General features: G+C 43.6%; 1 protein-coding gene across 3 annotated transcripts in view; it reads left to right on the forward strand.

Annotated features, from left to right (window-relative positions):
* lyst (lysosomal trafficking regulator) overlaps window positions 1-20,783 on the forward strand; it is a 46,405-nt gene that overhangs the window by 17,377 nt on the left and 8,245 nt on the right. For 2 of the 3 annotated variants that reach the window (XM_056760316.1, XM_056760317.1), the window contains exons 7-41: window positions 154-1,138; window positions 1,296-1,457; window positions 2,699-2,858; window positions 3,933-4,159; window positions 4,683-4,749; window positions 5,483-5,592; window positions 6,178-6,544; window positions 6,756-6,912; window positions 7,329-7,502; window positions 7,650-7,810; window positions 8,419-8,609; window positions 8,974-9,222; window positions 9,735-9,908; window positions 10,675-10,824; window positions 10,916-11,053; window positions 11,222-11,420; window positions 12,792-12,920; window positions 13,415-13,988; window positions 14,500-14,680; window positions 14,876-15,045; window positions 15,165-15,395; window positions 15,939-16,105; window positions 16,183-16,335; window positions 16,881-17,072; window positions 17,286-17,470; window positions 17,638-17,847; window positions 18,043-18,219; window positions 18,968-19,044; window positions 19,120-19,308; window positions 19,395-19,540; window positions 19,644-19,737; window positions 19,820-19,881; window positions 20,041-20,096; window positions 20,170-20,322; window positions 20,470-20,714. In XM_056760316.1, coding sequence (XP_056616294.1) covers window positions 154-1,138; window positions 1,296-1,457; window positions 2,699-2,858; window positions 3,933-4,159; window positions 4,683-4,749; window positions 5,483-5,592; window positions 6,178-6,544; window positions 6,756-6,912; window positions 7,329-7,502; window positions 7,650-7,810; window positions 8,419-8,609; window positions 8,974-9,222; window positions 9,735-9,908; window positions 10,675-10,824; window positions 10,916-11,053; window positions 11,222-11,420; window positions 12,792-12,920; window positions 13,415-13,988; window positions 14,500-14,680; window positions 14,876-15,045; window positions 15,165-15,395; window positions 15,939-16,105; window positions 16,183-16,335; window positions 16,881-17,072; window positions 17,286-17,470; window positions 17,638-17,847; window positions 18,043-18,219; window positions 18,968-19,044; window positions 19,120-19,308; window positions 19,395-19,540; window positions 19,644-19,737; window positions 19,820-19,881; window positions 20,041-20,096; window positions 20,170-20,322; window positions 20,470-20,714 — 7,062 coding nt within the window. The remainder of the gene's footprint in view (window positions 1-153; window positions 1,139-1,295; window positions 1,458-2,698; window positions 2,859-3,932; window positions 4,160-4,682; window positions 4,750-5,482; window positions 5,593-6,177; window positions 6,545-6,755; window positions 6,913-7,328; window positions 7,503-7,649; window positions 7,811-8,418; window positions 8,610-8,973; window positions 9,223-9,734; window positions 9,909-10,674; window positions 10,825-10,915; window positions 11,054-11,221; window positions 11,421-12,791; window positions 12,921-13,414; window positions 13,989-14,499; window positions 14,681-14,875; window positions 15,046-15,164; window positions 15,396-15,938; window positions 16,106-16,182; window positions 16,336-16,880; window positions 17,073-17,285; window positions 17,471-17,637; window positions 17,848-18,042; window positions 18,220-18,967; window positions 19,045-19,119; window positions 19,309-19,394; window positions 19,541-19,643; window positions 19,738-19,819; window positions 19,882-20,040; window positions 20,097-20,169; window positions 20,323-20,469; window positions 20,715-20,783) is intronic. The other variant, XM_056760318.1, reaches the window with a different exon arrangement.

Here is a 20,783-nt window from a genome sequence, read left to right on the forward strand (position 1 = left end):
ATGTCTTTCTCAGTGTTAGTTATCTCTTATCAAAGCGTTAAAGTATATTCCAGTGCATTGGGTAATATTTTTGCATACTTTTCTTACACTAAAATGCTTTCTATTGACCTGAAAATGTATCGTTGTTTACTTACTCTATTTGTTCCAACTCAGCCGGGTGGTGCGTGATCTGTTCCTGAGCTGTAATGGACTGAACCAAGCCACAGAGTTGATCCACTTGGACTTCACTCGTCCATGGGCGCTGGAAGTGTTTGAGACATTGATCTTGCATGCGGGGCGTCATCCTGCAGAAACTGCCGCACAGGAGCAAGAAAGAGCTGAAGCCCAGGAGAGAGAGGCTATCCTCGGACTCATGGAGGAACTGGGTTCACGTGGGGCTGGCGACAGCCCACAGAGCCTCATTAAGTTTTATGAAGGACTTAAAGAAGCGTGCCCACAGCCGAAGGGCAAAAGTGGAAAAGTTTCCTTCTCCGGAATGAGCCGTAACCGAGGTGAAACGCATTTGAACACAGTCAACCTTTTTCTGTGTGTGGCCTTCCTGTGCGTAAGCAAAGAGGCAGACTCTGACAGAGACTCTGCCAATGACTCCGAGGATACCTCGGGTTATGACAGCACAGCTAGTGAACCGCTGGGTGGGCGTCTGCCTTGCCTCTCCCCGGACAGTGTTGCTCTCCCTTCCAAAGAGCAGGTGAGGAGGGCTGCTGATGTCTGGTCGGTGTGCCGTTGGGTGTACATGTCAAGTCCGGTTTTCCAGAGGCAGTTTTTCAGACTGGGTGGACTGGATGTGTGTTCACGCCTCATGACAATGGTCATCCAGAAGCTCACCTCTAAAAACAAAGACTGTAATGTCAAGAAGAAGGGAGAGAATAAAGGTAAAGCCAGTCTGTCCCACACCGACTCTCCCACTCAAGCTCTTACGACACAGGCAGATGTTGTAGCAACAGCAGCAGGTACGGCTCATGACCTTAATGACACGTTGAGCCCCTCTCAGATGGAGAGCAGGACGAGTGATAAAGCACACCGGCTCGAAGAGGAATGGCCCATACAAAGCATTCGACTGCTGGAGGCGCTTCTAGCGATCTGCCTCCACAGCGCCAATTCAGCCCTGCAGAGACTTGAATCCGAATTTTCCTTTCAGGTAACCACACATAAGTTTCTTCCTAAACTGGGTAATCTAACTTGGTTATACATGTATTGCGTGTTGAAATGCTTCATGAAGTTGTCGATCCAGCAAGTTTAAAACAGCTGTTGATTGACAGCTCGACTCATTCCTGATGACTGTTTTGTGTTCATAGCTGCAGTCTGTGGAGGAGACCCTGTGTGAGGTGAGAGATCAGCTCTCTCGCTCTGGAGTTGTGAGCTCTGAACTGGCCATCCCTCTGTTTGATACTTTGCTGCGAGTAGCGCAGGCGGAAATGTTCTGCGATCCAGATGTCACAGAGGAGAAGCCTGATAAGGTATTTTTTTTTTTTTTTTGCTTTGTACCCTTGTTGAAGCCACTGTGTTAAACATGGGTCCCAGTGAGCCAACACCTCTTAAATGTCTTGTACATGTCGGGAGCACATGTGTACATTTACATTTAGCAGACACTTTTATCCAAATGTGTAGACCACAGTGCTGCGTCTCACGCTATATTGTGCTCCAAACGTAGTTAATGTTGTTTTGAATATTTATAAGCGTGGGATTAATTTCTTTATGCCACAATTTTGAATAATTTAGCTTGTGTGTTGTTTTGTGCCTGAGTATTTTGTTCTTTACAAAGGCTTTAGATATTGATATACGGTAATTTGGCTCTTAGACAGTTGCAAAGAGTTTATTGACAACAGCATGATCTGTGGGTTATTCCCAGAAATCTCTCTATCATGTGGAAATGGGAAATACACACACTCACAGATACTCACAATGTTGATTTGCTTCTGTTGAACACATTGTGCGTGTGGCCTTGATTTTATTTCTTGGTGGGGACCTACACCTGAATGCACACCAAAAATGTAAGTCCCCATGGGCAAAAAAAGCTTATTAATAATACTGAACAATATATTTTTTAAAGTAAAGGTTTTCAATGATCTTTTGTGTTTGGGGGTAAAATATACAGTTTGTACAGTATAAAAATCATAACGGCTATGGACTGTCGCCACTGAGATTATAAACCAGACGTGTGTATGCATGCATGTGTATGAGCAGAGCATTGTGTTTGTGTTTGTGTGTGTGTGTGTGTGTGTATGTGAGTGCGTGCGCGTGTGTGTGAGATTTAGCGTTGGGGCCGTGGGGCACATGAGGCTGTATTTTATACTGAAACAGTCAGCTGATGTGGTCCTGTGACCAAAATCCTTTTTTCACATTACCAGCTCTCTGAAATCACAAACTTTCTCTCAAACAAAAGCAACACCAGAAGCGATATCAGGATTCTTTGCGCTTTCGTATTTTTCTTCAATGCAAATGTGTTTTGTTTTAAAAAGAGCTAATTTTCAAAGAGGTAAGAGTTCCGTGTCTGGGTTTTCCTTTCATTTATTTCCCTAGTATGCAGAGTGTTATTTCTATTTTGAGAAAATGACAGAAGGTCATATGTTTATTTTTCTGTGTGTAAGAGATGGATTTTGGTCACCTCATTTAACTGCTGCTTAAACGTTTAATTTACACAATTGTGAAAATAGGAATAATATGTAGTCTAATGTTATTGTCATTTGTCTTTGTCCAGCAGAAGTGTCAGGTGAGCAGTGAGGTCGCTCCTCCAGCAGGTGATCTGTCTGAGGAAACAGATGAAACTCAGGTGAGCGCCGTCCCACCCTTGAGAGAGGAGGAAGGTTATGACGCAGACAGTGAAAGTAATCCTGAAGACTCCACCCGTCAGGAGGAAGGTACATTTAGCTTATATTGAACCATATGTTACGCTGTTGATTTGTGTTTTGTGTTTGGCTGCAGTGCTTGGTGGGGTTGGATTCCTTGTAAAAATCAATTCCATCACTTCTTGTTGTGGGATGGTAAATCAAGATTTAATATTTGATTTAAAATCTTATTTCTCAATGAGCGCTGCACTTTTCAATTAAACCAATGCATTATGGCACCCAACAGCTAAATAGAAAGGCTAAAAGTTGCCGGTAATGTTGATATAACATATTTTAAGCTCTAAGGTTTATAACGGTCCTTTTAAAATCTTAAAATTGACATGGACTAGCATGGCTAGGGCCAAGAAGCCACAGGAGACTGTAGAAGTTTCTGCAGGAGCCGGTCTCAGCCGGTCAGATTCAGGTAGACCGAGTGAATGAGTTGTCTAGCGCAATGTGATCCTGTTCTCCGGTCACATGCAGCGCCGGCTCGCTCACCCTGAGAATAGTGTCATTGTTTCCTACGGCTGTGATGTAAGTCGCTCGCATTTTGAGCCGTGTCTTGTGACCGTCGCTTTTGACAGATCTGTAACACGTACAGATGTGTGTATGATTATGTAAGGTCACTTGCTTTTCCATCAGGCCATGTGGTTAATTTCATTTGTAAAGAAGGGAATCGAGGGAAAAGCTTAAAATGGCAACATGTCCAGTTCACATTTGTTATGCTTCTCGTCACTGTATGTGAAAGAGAGAATAGAATGGGATCTGGGTCGTTGGGTTTTCAGAGGTCCTGGTTTCATGAATGTTTTTAAAATCGCCACTCTGTCCATTTGTGTGTGAGAAAGCGTTTATGTATCTGATGGACAACTTCATTAATTTAAAGGCAGAAGTTGCGTAGGAGCTGCAGGGTAGTTCGCAGTTAAATCATGTGGGTCCTCCGGTGCGAGGCAATCCCATCAGCTTAATTCATTTTTACTGAGCTAGATCTCTGCTGTGCTCTCTGCTCGCTCTGCTACCGCCTGCACTTGTTCTCTCTTCTGTTGGCGTCGGGGAGAGTTCTCGTAGTGTATTTTACAGTCGCTGGTCTGTGGTTGGTTTCCGTGACAGGGATAAAGGTGGAAGCCGGAGCAGCGCTGGAGGAATGTGTAGTTGGGATGGCAGGTGTGCCTCAGGGCTCCGGGCGCGGGCGATTGCTGTTTCCGGAGATCTGCTTGATGGAGCTGCAGCTGCTAGCCAGTGGCTCACCAGATCTGGAAGTTCTGGGTCATGTGTTACGGAGTCTGTTAGGAGCCATCAAAAGCCACAGCAGCAATGCAGCGCTTCTGTACCAGCAGGTCAGTCAGTCACCATATCTCTTGACTTAACGGCTTTATTTATGCATGATGTGAATGGAGGGGCTCTAGACATTGATGCTAAACTGTTAGAGATCTTCTTGAAAGTCTTGCTTTGGATTGGTTGAAAGATAGAGTTAACCTAATAACAAACTGTTTAGCCATTTTCTTAAAGCTTTGTTCACAGTCATTACTGCTTAGCGATGCCAGTGTCATAGAAATTACACTTGTCACGCATCCAAACAGTAATGACTGTGATTAAACCGGCTTCTCAAAGATGCCCCCATCAGCAATCGCTGATCAGCAAACAGATAGTCCCACTTTACTGGCTTAGCCAACGGTAAAATGTGGAATGTTCAGATTAACCTATAAATGGATTTTATGCATATTAAACATTGATGAGAGGAAGCTGTAAAAGCAAATGAGACTGCAAACTGTGTAGATGTGTGATTAGCAGGTGTTTGGGATTTGTTGTTGGGGGTTCTTTAAAATGATAAAACATGCTCTTTATCTCTTTGTTTGACAGGGTGGAGTGAAAGTCGTTCTCACTGGATTTCACAACATTCTCAGCCAATCAGATGCCTGCTATAAAGGTGCATCAATCAACTCAGTCTTTTTAGAGGCCTTTTATACGGGAAAACTAAACGTTCTTTTAGACGGAAACGGCGTTATGGAAGACAGGGTCTCAAAGTGCAACTTTTTGAAAATACAGCCATTTTCGTTTCCATGTAAACCTCAAGACAGAACTTTCACTCGAGTATAGCCAAAACAAATGGTGTCTTCCATTACTGTGAGCTCTCGCTTCTCGACAATGTATTAATGTTTCTCCATCTAAATGTGGATTTGCTGCACCAATAAGATGAGCACAGACACATTATTTACATCCGCCAGACTTAAGTCACACATATACGTCGACCAACAGTATTATAAAGCACTTTGGCTTATAACTGTGCATGAGTATGTGCAAAGGCACGTCCTGTTTCTTCACACAGCAACTTCACCGTCCACTGGCCTGGTGTCCATACTACACCGTCTTTATCCGTTTTCCTGGATCTTTGTAAATACAGACCGTTTTGATAACGCTGTCATGTGTACGTGAAAATTGTCAAAAACGCAGAAAAGTTTCTGTTTTTCATCGTGTAAACGTGGCCTGTCTTTATGGGTGAATTTCTCTTTCCAAATTAAAGTTATACCTCCAGCCTTTTTTGTATTTGCTTGGTATTTTCACAAGTGGTTCTTATTAGAGTCTCATCCTGTTATACATTCAGATAAAACGGTCCTAAAAATTGAGTTGATTTTCTTATGCAAATTGCAAAATGTGTGCAGAGTGTCAGACGATCCTCGTGGAGCTGCTGGTTACCATGCTGAGTGACAGCATCACTGCTGAAGAACTCGCCCTGTTGACCCGCCTCTTCTTGGAGAAGACTCCTCCCACTGTAAGTACAGTGTCTGTTCATTTAAAGCAGATATCACACATCAGAATACATTTATACAACATTGTATTAAGTAATTTTGATTTTCCTTTTTGCCAGACAAAAAATGAAATGAATTCACTGATAATATCAGATTGAGCTCTTTATTTTAAGTGTTAGTTTTTACACAACAGTTTAAGGTGGATACACTCATTTGTTTATAGCTGTTGATATGAATCAGCTGTTCTACTTTATCCTTCTTTGTGAGTGTCAGTTAGTAACGTCTGAGCAGATCTTGTCCTGTCTTAGTTCCTCTGCACTTCGTCTTCCTCTTTCTTGATTTCCTCTGGTTTTGTTGGTTTCCACAGCGGTTTAAAGGGAAGCACACATTGGTGCATTGCAGTAATGTGAATGTGTGTCTCAGTTAACAACACCTCAGTATTTGTTTAGCAACAACCTTGCATCCGGATAACAATATAATAAAAACACTCATGTCCTGGTAAACCCTCAAAACACAGCAGCATCATGAAAGCAGGTTCAGTCACCCCTTCAGGTGTCCTAAACATAAAAGACCCCGATCGTTATACTTTTTGTTTCTATCAATTGCAGGAGATCTTGCTAAGGGGAATTCTCCAGATTGTGGAGGCAAACTTTGATACAGAACCTCTGTACTTCATGCCCTTTCCCATGATCCTCGGCTCAGGGGCTGCGGGAGCGAGCTCCTCCCCTGGGATGAGGCCCCACGGGACAGCTGGGAGTAAGAGTGGAGTAAACACACTTTTGAGGGGTAAATTACCCTTAGGCAGAGGTGATGGAGAGTCAGGCAGGCCGGGTCACCTCCGCACATCACCCTGGCATACAGCACCCTATCACCTGCCCCTCATGGGACAGAACTGTTGGCCTCACATGGCCAGTGGCTTCAGTGCCACGCTATGGGTACGAGTTGTGAAGGATGAAGACGGACCATCTAAGAGGGGCAAGTGTTGATTTTGCCATTCACTTGCATTATGAATTTATTAAAAGGTATAGAATAGTGTCATGTACGTATATTGATTTTCAAAAGTGTATCTTTGGGGAAATGTATTGATCATGATTGAAGCCATCAACCCGGAGCTGAAGGAATGGTTTTAAATGTATTTTTGGAGCTGAGGTCATTTCATGAGTGTGTTTGGCTATGTGTGTTTCAGAAGAAGAGATGCTGGTGACAGACGAGTCTCTGCATGCTACTGCTCATGTGATGGAGCAGCAGGCAGAGAAAAACCTCACGCATGTTCTCTCCATGGGCTCTAAAGCTCTGATGCTTCAGGTGTGGATGAACATCTCCACTAGAGCCTTCATCTTCAGGTGAGTCTCGTGACATCAGCTACAGAGGTGCTACAGAAAGAGTGGCTTTATTCTCAGTCACTTTTGTCTTTTCTTATTTATCCAAATTTTTGCTAGTTTAAGTCTCTTATTACAATCTTTAGTTGCACATCTGGTATTAAAGCATGATGTTAGCATATAGGAATAAAAGTTCCCTCTGTATAGAGATGTTTGTGTTTCTTAGCAAAATCCCTTTTCCTGCTAAAGGGTATCAGTAGTTCATTTCCTCTCACTGTTGTGCTCTGTTGGGTGATTACCAAGATAACATTTTTGGTTACGGGTAGATTCTGTGATTTCATTATGTGCAGAATAAAGCCACTCTTTCAAGAAGTAAATCGTTTGATAGCGATATCTCCAGTAAGCTGTTTAGGTGTGAAAGCTGATTTTGTGTCTTTCAGGGTCTGCATGGATCCGAATGATGAGATGAAGGCGGGACTTCTGGCACAGGCGGAGTCAGGTGAGGGTGTGTTGACAGCAGGCAGGTGGCAGCATCTGGCATTCACGTACACGCAGCAGCCGGAGGGCAAGAAGAACATTCGCGGTCAGCTGACTATGTGGGTCTGTGGCGTCAGGTGGGAACACAACCACAGTTTGCTCGTTTGTGTTTTTGATTCCGAAACTGCTGTAAACCTGTAATGTCATCAGTTACTGTAAATGGAAACAATACTTCAGCTGTGATCAATAAATGTTCTAATCAAGCCAATACGTGCCACATACAGGAGGTGTGACGTCTTGCTGGACTTCACATTACCCAGGAAGTCCAGTCTGTCATCCGACAGTAATAAGACCTACTGTATGCTCGGACACGTTCAGCACCCCTCAGAGGAGCCTACCACCCCCAGTGCACGCTGGGATATGGGCACTCTGATGCTTTTCAATGGTATGAAATAACATCTTACAGGTTATGATAACATCTTTCAGCTTCCCTAAATAATCTCAAAGTGCATTCGAAATGATTACAAATAAGAATGTGAGTCTTGGCACACCTACTGTGGTTGTATTGCATCTTCTGTTTTTTACCAGCCAGGGGATAAAACTGGCAAAAATAGTCCCACTATAAACAATATCTGTGATACATTTTATCGGCCAGATAGCAACCACCCACAACACATGGTGACAAGTTTTGCGCTCACATTTTCTTCAGAAAGTGCAGATATCATGTTCATTGAGTTTGGACAGAAGTGCTTTGCACTTTCACAGTTGGCATTGTTGTTGGTAACGTGGGATCTCCCTGCGGCCGGCCGTGTCCGTGCATAAGTCCAGAATTCTTTGCATTCCTTGAGCTCTTCTTAACAAAATGGCTGTTTTGTTGTCACTAATCAGTCGTGAATGTTCTCAATCCGTCCGTTCTCAACCTGTGAAAGGCTCTGATGGCCGGTGCCTCCCTCAATGTTATTTCTGTTCTTAAGGTCAAAGATTCTGTGTCTCAAATATTGGAGTGTCACTTGCTGAATTTGCCGTTGATTATTTCATCTCTGGTTAATTAAGGCTCCAGGATAGACACTGCTGAAGCTTTTTATTTGTACGCCAGCGGCCCTGACCTCACCTCCATCATGCCCTGCAAATACGGGAAACCTCTCGGGACTCTGTCCAAGTATGTGACGCAGGAGGGTCTTCAGTGTGAACATATACGAGAGCTCCTCATGAGAAACACTGAAGTTGACATCTCGCCTCTTACTGTAAGTTATCACACTTATACTGTACATATGACTCAATCACTTCCTACACATAGTTACTACTGCGGTCAAATCTGCATGAAAACAGGAGTGACTGTGTTGTGTTCCCAAAAGAAGCACATTTTACTTTTAGACATAGAAATCAAATTGTTAAACATTCTATAGTAAATAAATATACATTTTAGTTGAACTATTGTGAGAACCTTTGATCTATTTTAGTTTCTGTCTATAGTCTTGTGGATTGGAGAAGTTTTTGCATTGTGAAAGTGTCACACTATATATAAACCATCATAATACATTAACATTTTATTTGTTTAATATTTGGCCTGTGTTTAGCCTGTCAATGTTTGTGTTTGCTGTTTTACAGGAGAGTTTAGCTGTAGTTTTTGCTCCAAGTACCCCGTCTCTCTACACCATATACGAGCCTGTCATCCGTGTGAAGGGTCAGGCCAAGACAGCGGTGATCTCCCAGCGACCCTTCAGTGCTAAAGAGGTCCAGAGCTCAGTGCTGGAGCCTCAGTTCCTCAGGACCGCGATGCCCTGTAACGCTGTCGTCCTGCACAGCGTCCTGCACGAGATTGGCGGCACAGGCTCCTTTGTCTTCCTGTTTGCTCGGGTACGGATTTGTTTGCGTGGTTGTCAAAAATTAATTTTCCAGACAGACAGCGTTATGAGGGATTCCAGAGAATCTATTTCTGAGTTCATGGATGAACAGCTCAGAGTAGAATCCTCATATTTAGACAATTTGAGCTCACATCTCAGATTTATAGGAGTTAAGTTAAAATCACTGAGATTGTACTTTTCTAAAAAATAAATATTAGACCTTTTCCTTCAGGAATGAAAGATTCTTTCTTTAATGGATTTGGGATAGAATCACAAATCTTCCCTTTATATTCCAAACTGAGTTTTTGTGCATGTAATGTAATAATAGTACATTGTTTCTTTCACATAATGTGTCAAATGTTCAGTGTTTTCAGGCCTTCAGCACTTTCTCTTATACTGTACTCTTGTGTTCTCTCAGTTCTCCTCAAACCTTGCTCTGATTCTCTTTCATCTCACGTTGTATATTAGGGTTGTTCCCGAATGTTTTCTGCTCAGTTTCTGTTTGTTTCTGGTTTATTCGTGCAGGCAGTTGAATTGAGCGATTGTGAGACGACCCAAGCCCTCGCCCTTCAGCTGCTGCTGTCTCTGGTTAAAAACAATCAACATTGCGCACACGAGATGGAGTGTTATCACGGTTATTCCATGATCCATCAGGTTCTCATCAAGCCTAAATGCATCGTGGGATACCACATTCTCAAGGTGAGTTTTAGCATGACAAATGTAGGTCGTTCGATTGGAATGTGTTTTCTTATATTGGCAAATTCATTTCGGTGTGTTAGGGCGGGGGGGTATATCACATATTCAGTATATACTGTACTTGTAGTGACTTGGCTTGCAATTTGCAATTGAAAACATGAATCATGCGTGAATTCAATGTGCTTTTGTAAGAGCAAGGGATTTGATTAGTTCGCAAAACATACTCAATGATTTTAAATTTGTTGTGTTGTAAAAGTGTCTTTTTCCCTGTAAACTTGTGCTGGTTTGTTGAATCAGGTATCATATTAAGAAGTATATTATTCCAGAGACTTATAAGTTTGAAAAGGGTGAAAAAAATAAACCGGGCGGGACCCTGTAATTGCTGCACTTGTGCAAAGCAGCGCACCCTGCTGGTGTTCATCATTAATGCATGCTTACTGTACAGGACCTGTTTTTTCTCTCTCTGTTTATTGTTTTCTCTTTTAATTCATGATGTTAATATTGAGGAACGTAAACGTTTTCAACAAACAGAAAAAGTCATTTCTAAAGATACAGTTGTAGTCAGACCAAAGCGTTAAAGGTGATCCATGAGAGATTAAATTATAGTAAATTATTGCTTGTTTGTGTTGATTATTTAGTTTTTTGTTGTAAGATATGTTTTGTGTAGTTTAACCCTTGTGTGAATTTATGCCGAGCACTCCCAGTTCACTTACAGTACCTCTACCTGTCTTGTTTTCTTCTGCATAATGGTTCTGTGTGTGTGAGCTAGACACTGTTGGATGGCTGCTGCAGTGAGTCTTTCCTCACGATCAGAGAGGATGGTCAGTTTCATCTGGATGTTGAATCAACTGCAGTGGTGCAAGACCTTAGACTGCTGTCTGAAATCCTGCTGGACTGGAAGATATGGGCTAAAGCTCAGGTATTCACACACACACGCTAAACGTCTTGCTTGATAATATTTGTTTCTATGCGTTTGTATGATCTAATGAATCACTTCTGTGTGTCAATAGTGTGGCGTGTGGGAGACGCTGTTGACCGCTCTTGAGATCCTCATTCGAGTGCGCCATCCTCAGCAGATGTTCAACATCCGGCAGCTTCTGAAGGCCCAGGTGGTCCATCGCTTTCTGCTCACCTGCCAGGTGCTTCAGGTGAGAATGGACATATACATTCAGTCTGTCTTCAGTGATGTTTCTCATCAAGTTATTAGTAGCCCCTTTCCGAAACGTACATTTCTTTATGTGAATGAAGAGATAAACAGAAGTAGCCTCCAAACACTGCAGCTTAACAGTCATTACATTTCTTAATTGCTCTTATAGGAGCATCGGGACGAGTACCTGACCTCCATCCCTCAGGATGTCTGTCTGTCTTATGTCAAAATCATCCAGGAGGTTTTGGGTTCACCTCCAGACCTGGACCTGTTGCGGCTGGTTTATAATTTCCTGTTGGCCGTGCACCCCCCCACCAACACTTATGTGTGCCACACGCCCAGCAGCTTCTACTTCTCTCTACACATCGGTGAGCGAACCTCAACAACTAGGCTTTTTTATTGACTTTCATACTTTATGCACTCCCACAGTATTCTAGGCATTCATTTCAAGGCAATATAAATTATCCATGATTTATACTCTTTCTTTGTCCAAAGAGAAACACAATATACCACTGTAAGTCTGAAGTGGTCTATGCTTTGTGTGAGAAACTGATCCTGATTTTCTGATTAAGGGTTATGTCCCGCATATCCTAATAATGTCTACAAACATCATGAATATATGTGAAGCTGGACAACAACATTTTCGAAATTGAGATTCACACATCATCTGACAGCTGAATAAATAAGCTTTACAATGATGTATGGTTTGTTAGGAGAATATTTGCAGAGATACAACTATTTAAAACGCTGGAAACTGAATAAATATTGAGAAAATCGCCTTTGAAGTTGATAATCATAGGCGCTGTTACAGGCCATCGCTTAGAAGAAACAGGTTTGTTTTAACACTCTCTATTGGCTTACCACTGTAATGACGTTGTGGAGAGGAGATGAACCCGAAAGAAGATGTGGATCATTCTCAAAGAGTCGGCAGAGGCGAGTGATGTTTATAGATGTGTTTCTGGCCATCTTTGTTTTAGCGATTTTGCTGCATCCATACACTACAATAAATTTGTGATTATATTTACAGTAGGAAATTTACAAAATGTCTTCATGGAACATGGTCTTTGCTTAAAGATGGCGTGTCACAGGCAGGTTCTGCCAATTTCGTATTAATCTTGAGTGCCTATACATAAGTATTGGCGACATCGTATCTCAGAAGAGTATTTAGTTTGATCAAATGTTTAAAAGAGAGATACAGCTGTATGATTATTTCTGGAAAAACATGAGCTGCTGGAGGTGGGACTTGTGGGGAGAGTGGGATAGAACTACAGCACGAGCACGAGCACACAACACATCATCACATTAATCCCTTCATGTTTTCTTCATTATGCACATACACGCCTATTGACAACAAAACACAGAAGTATGACTATAGTCGTGCGTATGAAAGGATTAGGATCCCTTTGTTGACACAGGGATCAAGAATTAGAAAAAACTTTCTAAAACAAGTTGGAGTGCTGTGGAAGTGTATCAAGTACAGAAAAGCATTGCATGATTTTTGGCATAAAAGATAAATCAATAATTTGTTGGCTTTGCCACAAATATGTCTTACAGTCCAGCTTACTTTAGATGATGCCCATATTTCTACATTTAAGCATTTGATATTAAACATTGTGAAGCACAAGTCAAGCTTTAAGTTTGGCAGCCTTGCTTTTACAATAATATACTACGGTAAATACATATAAAATGTGTCATTTTCATTCACGTACATCATTTTTTTAAACATTTGTTTGTTTTAGACGGTAAACTTTACCAGGAGAAGGTTCAGTCCATGATGTACCTGCGACACTCCAGCAGTGGAGGAAAATCAGTGTGCAGTTCTGTGATTTCTCTCTCTCCCACGGTCTTCACAGACGTGTCATCTGAAGGTAACATCACTGCGGTCCACCTCAACACAGTCTGGACACCAGCGGCTTGTATAAATTCACTAGCTGCAGATCTGATTGGAAATACACTTGCCCTCATTCTGACACACTTTAAAAACATTTTGTTCAGTTGAAAGCTCCTTGTCTGGCTGTATTCTACACAGCTTTATTATGCATGACCTTTAGAGAACACAAATCAATTACAGTGCAGTCCTGCCTCTGCAAAAGCGCTTCATGAAAAGAAGTGCAAACTAGGGCGCGGTGAAGAGGTGCTAACATGTAAATCCATGTTTTATCAAAGTGTGAAATCTGAGCAAGCTCCAGGCCGGATGGGCTGGTACGGGCCGTTCTCGCATCCATCATCAAATGCATTGTTTGTTTGCTTGTACACTTTGCTGGTTGATGCAGAAGCAATGAACAAATTTCCTGTGTGTGTGACAATATATTTTAATCATTTTTATTCATAAACATCTGAGTGATGTGTGTTTGCCCCACAGCACATCACCCTTCCTCCCCAGAGCACGCAGATGAAGATCAGTCACTGCGGCCCCCAAGCGTCGGTCCCTCTCCTCACTCGTCTCCATCACTCACACCTCGACGGACACGCGGGAGCTTGACGGGGACGGCTGGGCCAGAGGAGGGCGTCTCCCAGGGCAGCACAGAGACCCTGAAACGGGACGAACAGCTTCTCAGCAGCTGTGAATCAGCAAAGACCATTTGCGACTCTCAGAACATCAGCGCAGAGGAGGGCGTAATCCGAACACCCTCCATCAGCATAGAGGAGGAGCCTGATGGGCAGGCGGGCAGCCCAGTGGAGTCCGAAGATCATTTCGATTTTGCGAGCGAGGACGCGCCACGGCGACCTGACAGCTTGAAGGGAATCCAGTCATTCCAGAGGAGTCACAGTAATCTGGCGAGTTTGGGTTTGGCTTTTCCAGCACAGAACGGCGCTCTGGCGATCGGACGCTGGCCCAGTGTGGCTGACCGGGCCGCCCCGCCGGACGACTGGGAGAGCTACACATACTCGCCCGGTTATGACAGAAACAGCAAGGCAGACTCCAGCAATGACAGGTGCGCGTCAGACACTAAATGATTTGAAGTGTAACTGAGATGCTAGTTTAGTTGTGTTTCACATATAAAGCTAACACCAATTTAACCTGTCATTCTTGTTCCAGTAACTTAACTTCTTTTAACACTTTTGGATAACTGATACATCTAAAGGTGCATTCTAGTCTGTTGCTACGAGGTCGTTGGAAGGTGTTCCTAGCTTTGGTTGCTCTAGTAACATTTCAAGCCCTGCAGTTACTGACGGAAGACGTTGCTTTACTCCTTTCTTTATGAGAGACGTTCCGCTGCTTTACTCCTATTGGAAGTCTTTCCTGAAAGTCGCTCATCATTTGCATAAAGTTGAGCAAATTATATAGCGTGGCTAGACACACCCACTTTCGGTCACCTACGCTCATGTCGTAGGCTGTCCATTGAAATGAATGACATCGCCTCGCATTGTCGCTGAGTGTCTGAATGACGATGTAAGAATAAAGACGGCTATCAGATAATGATTTCAGTTTTTTGTTTTATTTAGGTCCAGTGCAGAGGACTGTCTGATTCTGATCTGCTGTGGGTTGTATGATCTGTTAAGAGGAGTTCTGCTTCTTCTGCCAGACGTTCTGCTGGAGGAGGTGATGGACAAACTCATCCATCCGGAGGCTCTCCTCGTACTGGTCAATCACTCTTCTCCTCTCATACAGCAGGGCGTCATGAAGGTCTCTTCTTTTTTTCCATTGCACAACATCAACATTTTACGTTAAACATTATTGATCTGTGTCAGGAAAATAATGTTTTCAGATGCCATAACTAGTCATTTATCACAAAAAAGTTTGTCAGCTGATATGAAGTAGTAGATTTGTTCAGCTGGTTATTATGTGTGTTTTCATGTCATACGTGTATGGACCATGTAGCTGTTGGATGCGTACTTCAGCCGCGCTCAGAAGGAGCAGAAGGAGAAGTTTCTGAAGAACCACGGCTTCTCACTGTTGGCCAATCAGCTGTATATCCACCAGGGCTCTCCCGGCCTGCTCGAGTGTTTTCTGGAAATGCTGTTTGGTCGACCGGTTGGGCTGGAGGAAGAGTGAGTACATAAATAACCCCACTCACTTTATTTTGTCGTTACAGTTCCTCTTACTGTTCGGTTCTACTACTGGTATTTAGCTGACGTCAGTGATAATTCGTTGTGTTCTCTGCTCACAGTCTGGATCTGGAGGACATGGAGAACATCTCCCCGTTCCGGAAGCGTTGTATTATACCTTTGCTGGGTCTTCTGGAGAACTCTCTGTACGAGAACTCACTAGTGCACAACAGTCTGTGTGTGCTGTTACAGCTCCTCAACACCTGCCCGAAGCTCGCTGACATCCTGCTGGATCACGGCCTGCTTTATGTGCTCTTCAACACGCTCTCAACGCTCAACGGACTGGAGAACGGGTAACCATCCTCTTTCCACGAGTGCACAAACTTTAAAGGGGAACTATTACAATGTCCTTAAAATGACGTTTCATGCCGTGTGTAATGTGGCTGTGTGTGAATGTAAGCAAGTTGTAAATCCGAAAGTGAACAGATAACAAAGATGTACATTGAATCACGCGATGAGTCTGATCTGATTACAGTTCTCTGTCACATTGTGTAATGCCCGCATGCGTTCCATTTGCAACGCTGTAGACCAACCACAGCAGACTAAAACATCTGACCAATTAGAGTTGGCCGAGCCAAAGGAGGGGATTAGACACAAATTGCCGAATTAATCATTTGAGAGTCAGTTAAGAAGAAAGGTAATAATAACTGCCTATTATTAGAAGTGTTTAACACCGTGTAGGACACTCCATAAACCAAAGTAGGAGCATAAAACTCACAAAATATTTAAAGATGCTGCGAATTCACCTGGCAGCCTTCAAAGGGTTTTGTTTTTGTTTGTCATTCTCAGTCCTTCTGGGATGTGATGAATGACACATGTGAACTCTGTGTCTGTAGGATTCCTCCCAATGATTATAAGCTGGTGGTTTGTGATGTTCAGCAGCTGTTGGTGGCGGTCACCATCCACTCCTGTAGTTCCTCTGGTTCTCAGTACTTCCGCATTATTGAGGACCTCATCACGCTGTTGGGCTACATGCAGACCAGCAAAGTTCGTCGCACTCAGGGTAAAGAAAGTTACGGCAAGGATACACAACACGTTTCATAGAAGCGCATGCATTTGTAACTTCTGTCTTCCTGACAGAAATGGCCATGGCTCTGCAGTTTCGGACGATCCAGGCTGCCATTGATTTCATCAAGACTACGGCCAATCAGGACCCTCAGAAATCTAGCGGCTATGTGCACGTCCCCACCTCACCACATCACGCTCTCCAGCAGAAGCGCAAGAGCATCGCAGGTATGAAGACGATAACAGTTTTCATTTCTGTATGAACTATTATTTTGATATTTGTGGGCACCCTGCACACGTGTGTGGTGTCTTCATCCATCATCTTCATACGTCACTCTTGACCGTTCACGTGTATCGATACCTTCACTCACGCTCAAGGTTTAATGGACCTGAAAGACGCCATAATCCCCCGTATCCCCCGGCAACACTACTCTTCATACGGCCTGATTCCTCTGCCCTCCCCGTTCACCTTCCTGTCCCAGGACTCCCCTCTCCCCTCTCCTCCTGGAGCAAACTCCTACATGTTCCCCTCAGACGCAGGTAGCCATCGACCAGAAGTCTGCTCAGATGGACGACAGCATCCCGTCTGTTTCAGGGGATGTGTGTCTGTGTGCAGTGAGCTGACTTTAACCGCATGTCTGCAGCTAATCCGCCCGGTGTCGTGGACTACTGGTGCCATCGTGTGTGCTAATGTATATGACACAGTGTGATTGTGTGGCAGTGCGATGCTGTTATGTATGTTGTTGTGTTCAATACATACGTGTGTTGGGCAGGTCGAAGGCGGTTCTCGCTGGCCCAGTCGGACTCGTTGCTGACGCGAATGCGCTCCGTGGCCAGCGATGAACTTACGCAGATGATGCAGCGCAGGATGAGTCAGGAGAACCCCATCAGAGCCAGCGAGACGGAGTTAGTCCAGCGACTGCAGAGGCTTGTGGTTCTGGCTGTTAACAGATTCATCTATCAAGGTACACAATGTGAACGCTTGTCATTCTCAATAATTCATCAAACACGGGTTTAAATCCATTTACTATAACACCGTTACCACACGGTGTAAGAGCATATAAATAGAATTCAGATGTGATGGATAAAATGACACAAATTAGAATGAAATGCAGTGATGTAGTAGATATAGAAGTACTATGCTGACACACACCTTATGGTTTCTCGTTGTTCGCCAGAAAACAACCAGGATTTCTTTGACCTCCTGAACTTCCCTGAGTCTCCTGAACACCAGGCGTCCATGCAGTTGCCTTTCGAACAGACGACCGAGGAGACGCCATCCACCCCAACCCAGCCAGGAAACACGAAGACCTTCCGCAAAGACGTTCTTAAACTCATGATGGAGGGCATAAAGATCAGTTTGGTTAGAATTTCTATAAAAGACAGATTTGCTTTCATTTACTTGTTACTAACCAACATATCTGCTGCTGCATGTTTAAGTAAATCATCGTCTTATGTTCTGTTAGGATGCACTATTTAAAGCGATCAGTATGTTATATGCTGAGATGTTGTGATGGTTTGCGTCCTCAGGGCAGCTCCGGCCGTGGCGGCGCTCCTCGCCAGCAGTGGAAGAGAATCCTGTGGTCCTGTCGCGACACATTCAGAGTCCAGATCGGCCGTGTGCTGGTCCACATGCTCAGTCCTGCAGTTCCTCTGGAAGACAGGAAGGAGGCGCTAGAGTTTGTCCATGAGCAAAGGTACTCTGAGATCCTCAGAGAATGCCTCAGTCCCGCGCTGGAGGTGAGCACACAGAATTCATTTCGTGTTTGTGGTAAACAGTTCATCCATGCAAGTCAATACAAAGACAAAATGGTTGTAATCTGAATGAAACGCATACATTATAACATCCATCCAACATGATTTTGCGGTATAGTTCATGTCTGTGTAATGTGATACGGTTAGAATAATATGTGTAATCTTTGTGTGGGTTATTAGCACGGACCCAAACTGGCTCTGTATCTGTACGAGCTGTTACACGATCACAGAGACGCTCTGAGCAGAGAAGAGCAGGCCGCTGGAAACACCTTCATGACAGCTCTGAAACTGTGTGGTCACCGCTGTATCCAACCTAACGTTCCAACCAAACCAGACCTCCTGAAAGCCATCAGAGAGGTGGGCAATCCCACAAACACTTATCACACTCATGTTCTCGTACCGTATCATTCTCGTGTTTTCTCATGTTTGACATGTTTCTTGTTCAGTAATACAGTTTCAAACAGGTCATATTCACAGATCATAGAAATGACAGGAATACTCATGACGTCATTACACTGAAGCTACCGCACTGCCATGTTTGTGTACCCAAACGTTCTATTAAATTTATATATTAGTTATCACATATTTATGATAAACCAAAAACTTACCAGTCTAAAGTTTCACAGGACATTCTTACAACGTGAATGACTTAAGCATGTAAATGGTTCATTATTTAAAGTCGAGAATGTTTCCGTCTTATTAGAAATAGAGTGAGTTTACGTTCATTTTCATTACAGTATCAAACATATCAGATCAACAGACTAACGAGACGCTTCAACAAATGACAAATGTGCTTCTGAAATCTAAATACACATCAATAAAGGCTGTATAAATTATGTCATAATGCTTTATTTATAAACAAATACACATGAGCTGTTACAAAAAATTTGAACTAAAAACTGTAATAAGATCAAAATGGGTTATTTTCTATCATCATTTTGGCTAAGTCAATGGCGCTCTCTGTCAGTTTGGAATACCAAGATAGCGGCGCAATCCAGCCGTTGGTTTAGCGTTCTAGGTGTAATCGAGTCATGTACATGGATCAGTGGTCATATTCTATACTGGTTTGTTGTATAACTAAAGCCCTATCACTGATTCTGTAAAGGAACAATTGAAATATGAATCGGAGGCAAAAACCAGCAAAGGAGCTTGGGAAAAGAAGCTGGCTAACACTCAGAGGAGGTGAGCACTTTATACAAACTAATAGAAAATACAAGTGTGTGTGTAGACCTCCAATGATTGTGTTGTGGATGTCAGTCTGCTGCAGAGGTTGGAAGGGAAGTCGAAGGACATCTCGAAGATCGCAGCGGACATCACTCAGAGCGTGTCTCTGAGACAGGGCATGGAGAGGAAGAAAGTCATGCAGCACATCAGAGGCCTGTATAAGACGGACCTGAGCGCCAGCCGACACTGGCAGGAACTGGTCCAACAGCTGACTCACGACAGGTCAGAACTCGCTCACATACACCAATGCAAACCACTCACACATGAGAGGAACTGGAATACAAGAAGCGTTTTCATGTATGTGTTAGGGCGGTTTGGTACGACCCGTCGTCTTACGCCACCTCATGGCAGCTGGATCCCACTGAAGGGCCAAACCGAGAGAGGAGACGCCTGCAGCGCTGCTACCTGACCATCCCCAACAAATACCTGCTCAAAGACAGACGCAAACTTGACGGTCATTGTTTTTTTTGGTTTAATTTTGTAAAGAGGTTGGTGTGTGTGTCAGATATATTTCATTGCTCTTGTTTATTGTCCTCATGCGTGTGATCTCATCACAGATGCCATCAAAACTCCACTGGCCTTCCTGTTTGAGGATAAAACTCACTCTTCCTCATCCATCGTGAAGGACAAAGCCACCAGCGAACCCATCAGGTACTCGTCCGTGACTAAACCAACTGCACTCTGTCGATTCATTGCACTGAATATTAAAGAGCGCTTCGTTCTCGCCGTCCAGGTTCACCAGAAGATGTGTAAGTGTGGCGCCCTCTAGAGAGACTGCAGGAGAACTGTTGCTCGGTGAGACTTTCTCCAATTTAATCCAAAGTTTGACATCATGTGATGTGATCAGCTGCTCACTGAACGGTCAGATTTGACATCGATTGATCTAACACTGTAGTGAGTCCTAGCCTTTAAAATCTCCGGTGACCTTTCACATTATCTCTTCTTTGTCTGTAGGGAAGTCTGGGATGTTCTTTGTGGAGGAGAATGTAGTCGAGACTCATGAGAATCCGGTAAGTTTCATTTCTGGATGTCGTGAGACATTTGTGCATTTTTTTTGAGGTTGAAGACGTGTCGTTTCGCCAGACACCTCATGGAGAGACGGAGCCCGCTTCCTTCTCGTGGACGTATGAGGAGATAAAGGAGGTGCACAAGCGCTGGTGGCAGCTCAGAGACAACGCTGTGGAGATCTTCCTCACCAACGGCAGGACGCTGCTGCTCGCGTTTGACACCACAAAGGTAAAACCTCACTGTCAGACGTCTTTATGTTAAAATCACATAATCTCTTTGAGTTGTGGAATGATGAATGATGGGTAGTGCTGTGTTTCTGGTAGCTTGATTTGTCGACCTCAGACTCTTTATTCTGCTGTATATGTTTATGCTCAGTTCCGCGATGACGTCTATCAAAACATCCTGACCTCAAATCTGCCCAACCTGCTGGAATACGGCAACATCAGCGCACTGACGCACCTGTGGAGCTCAGGACAGATAACTAACTTCGAGTACCTCACCCATCTCAACAAGCACTCCGGCCGCTCGTTCAATGACCTCATGCAGTATCCTGTCTTTCCCTTCATCCTGCGGGACTACGTCAGCGAAACTCTGGACCTGCAAGACACCTCCATTTATAGGTCACAACCCACTTCAAACACTACTGATATTAATGCTCATTTTAAAGTTGATCATCTGTAGAAGTTCAC

The sequence above is a fragment of the Triplophysa dalaica genome, chromosome 11 (genome assembly GCF_015846415.1).
Source record: "Triplophysa dalaica isolate WHDGS20190420 chromosome 11, ASM1584641v1, whole genome shotgun sequence".
NCBI lineage: Eukaryota > Metazoa > Chordata > Actinopteri > Cypriniformes > Nemacheilidae > Triplophysa > Triplophysa dalaica.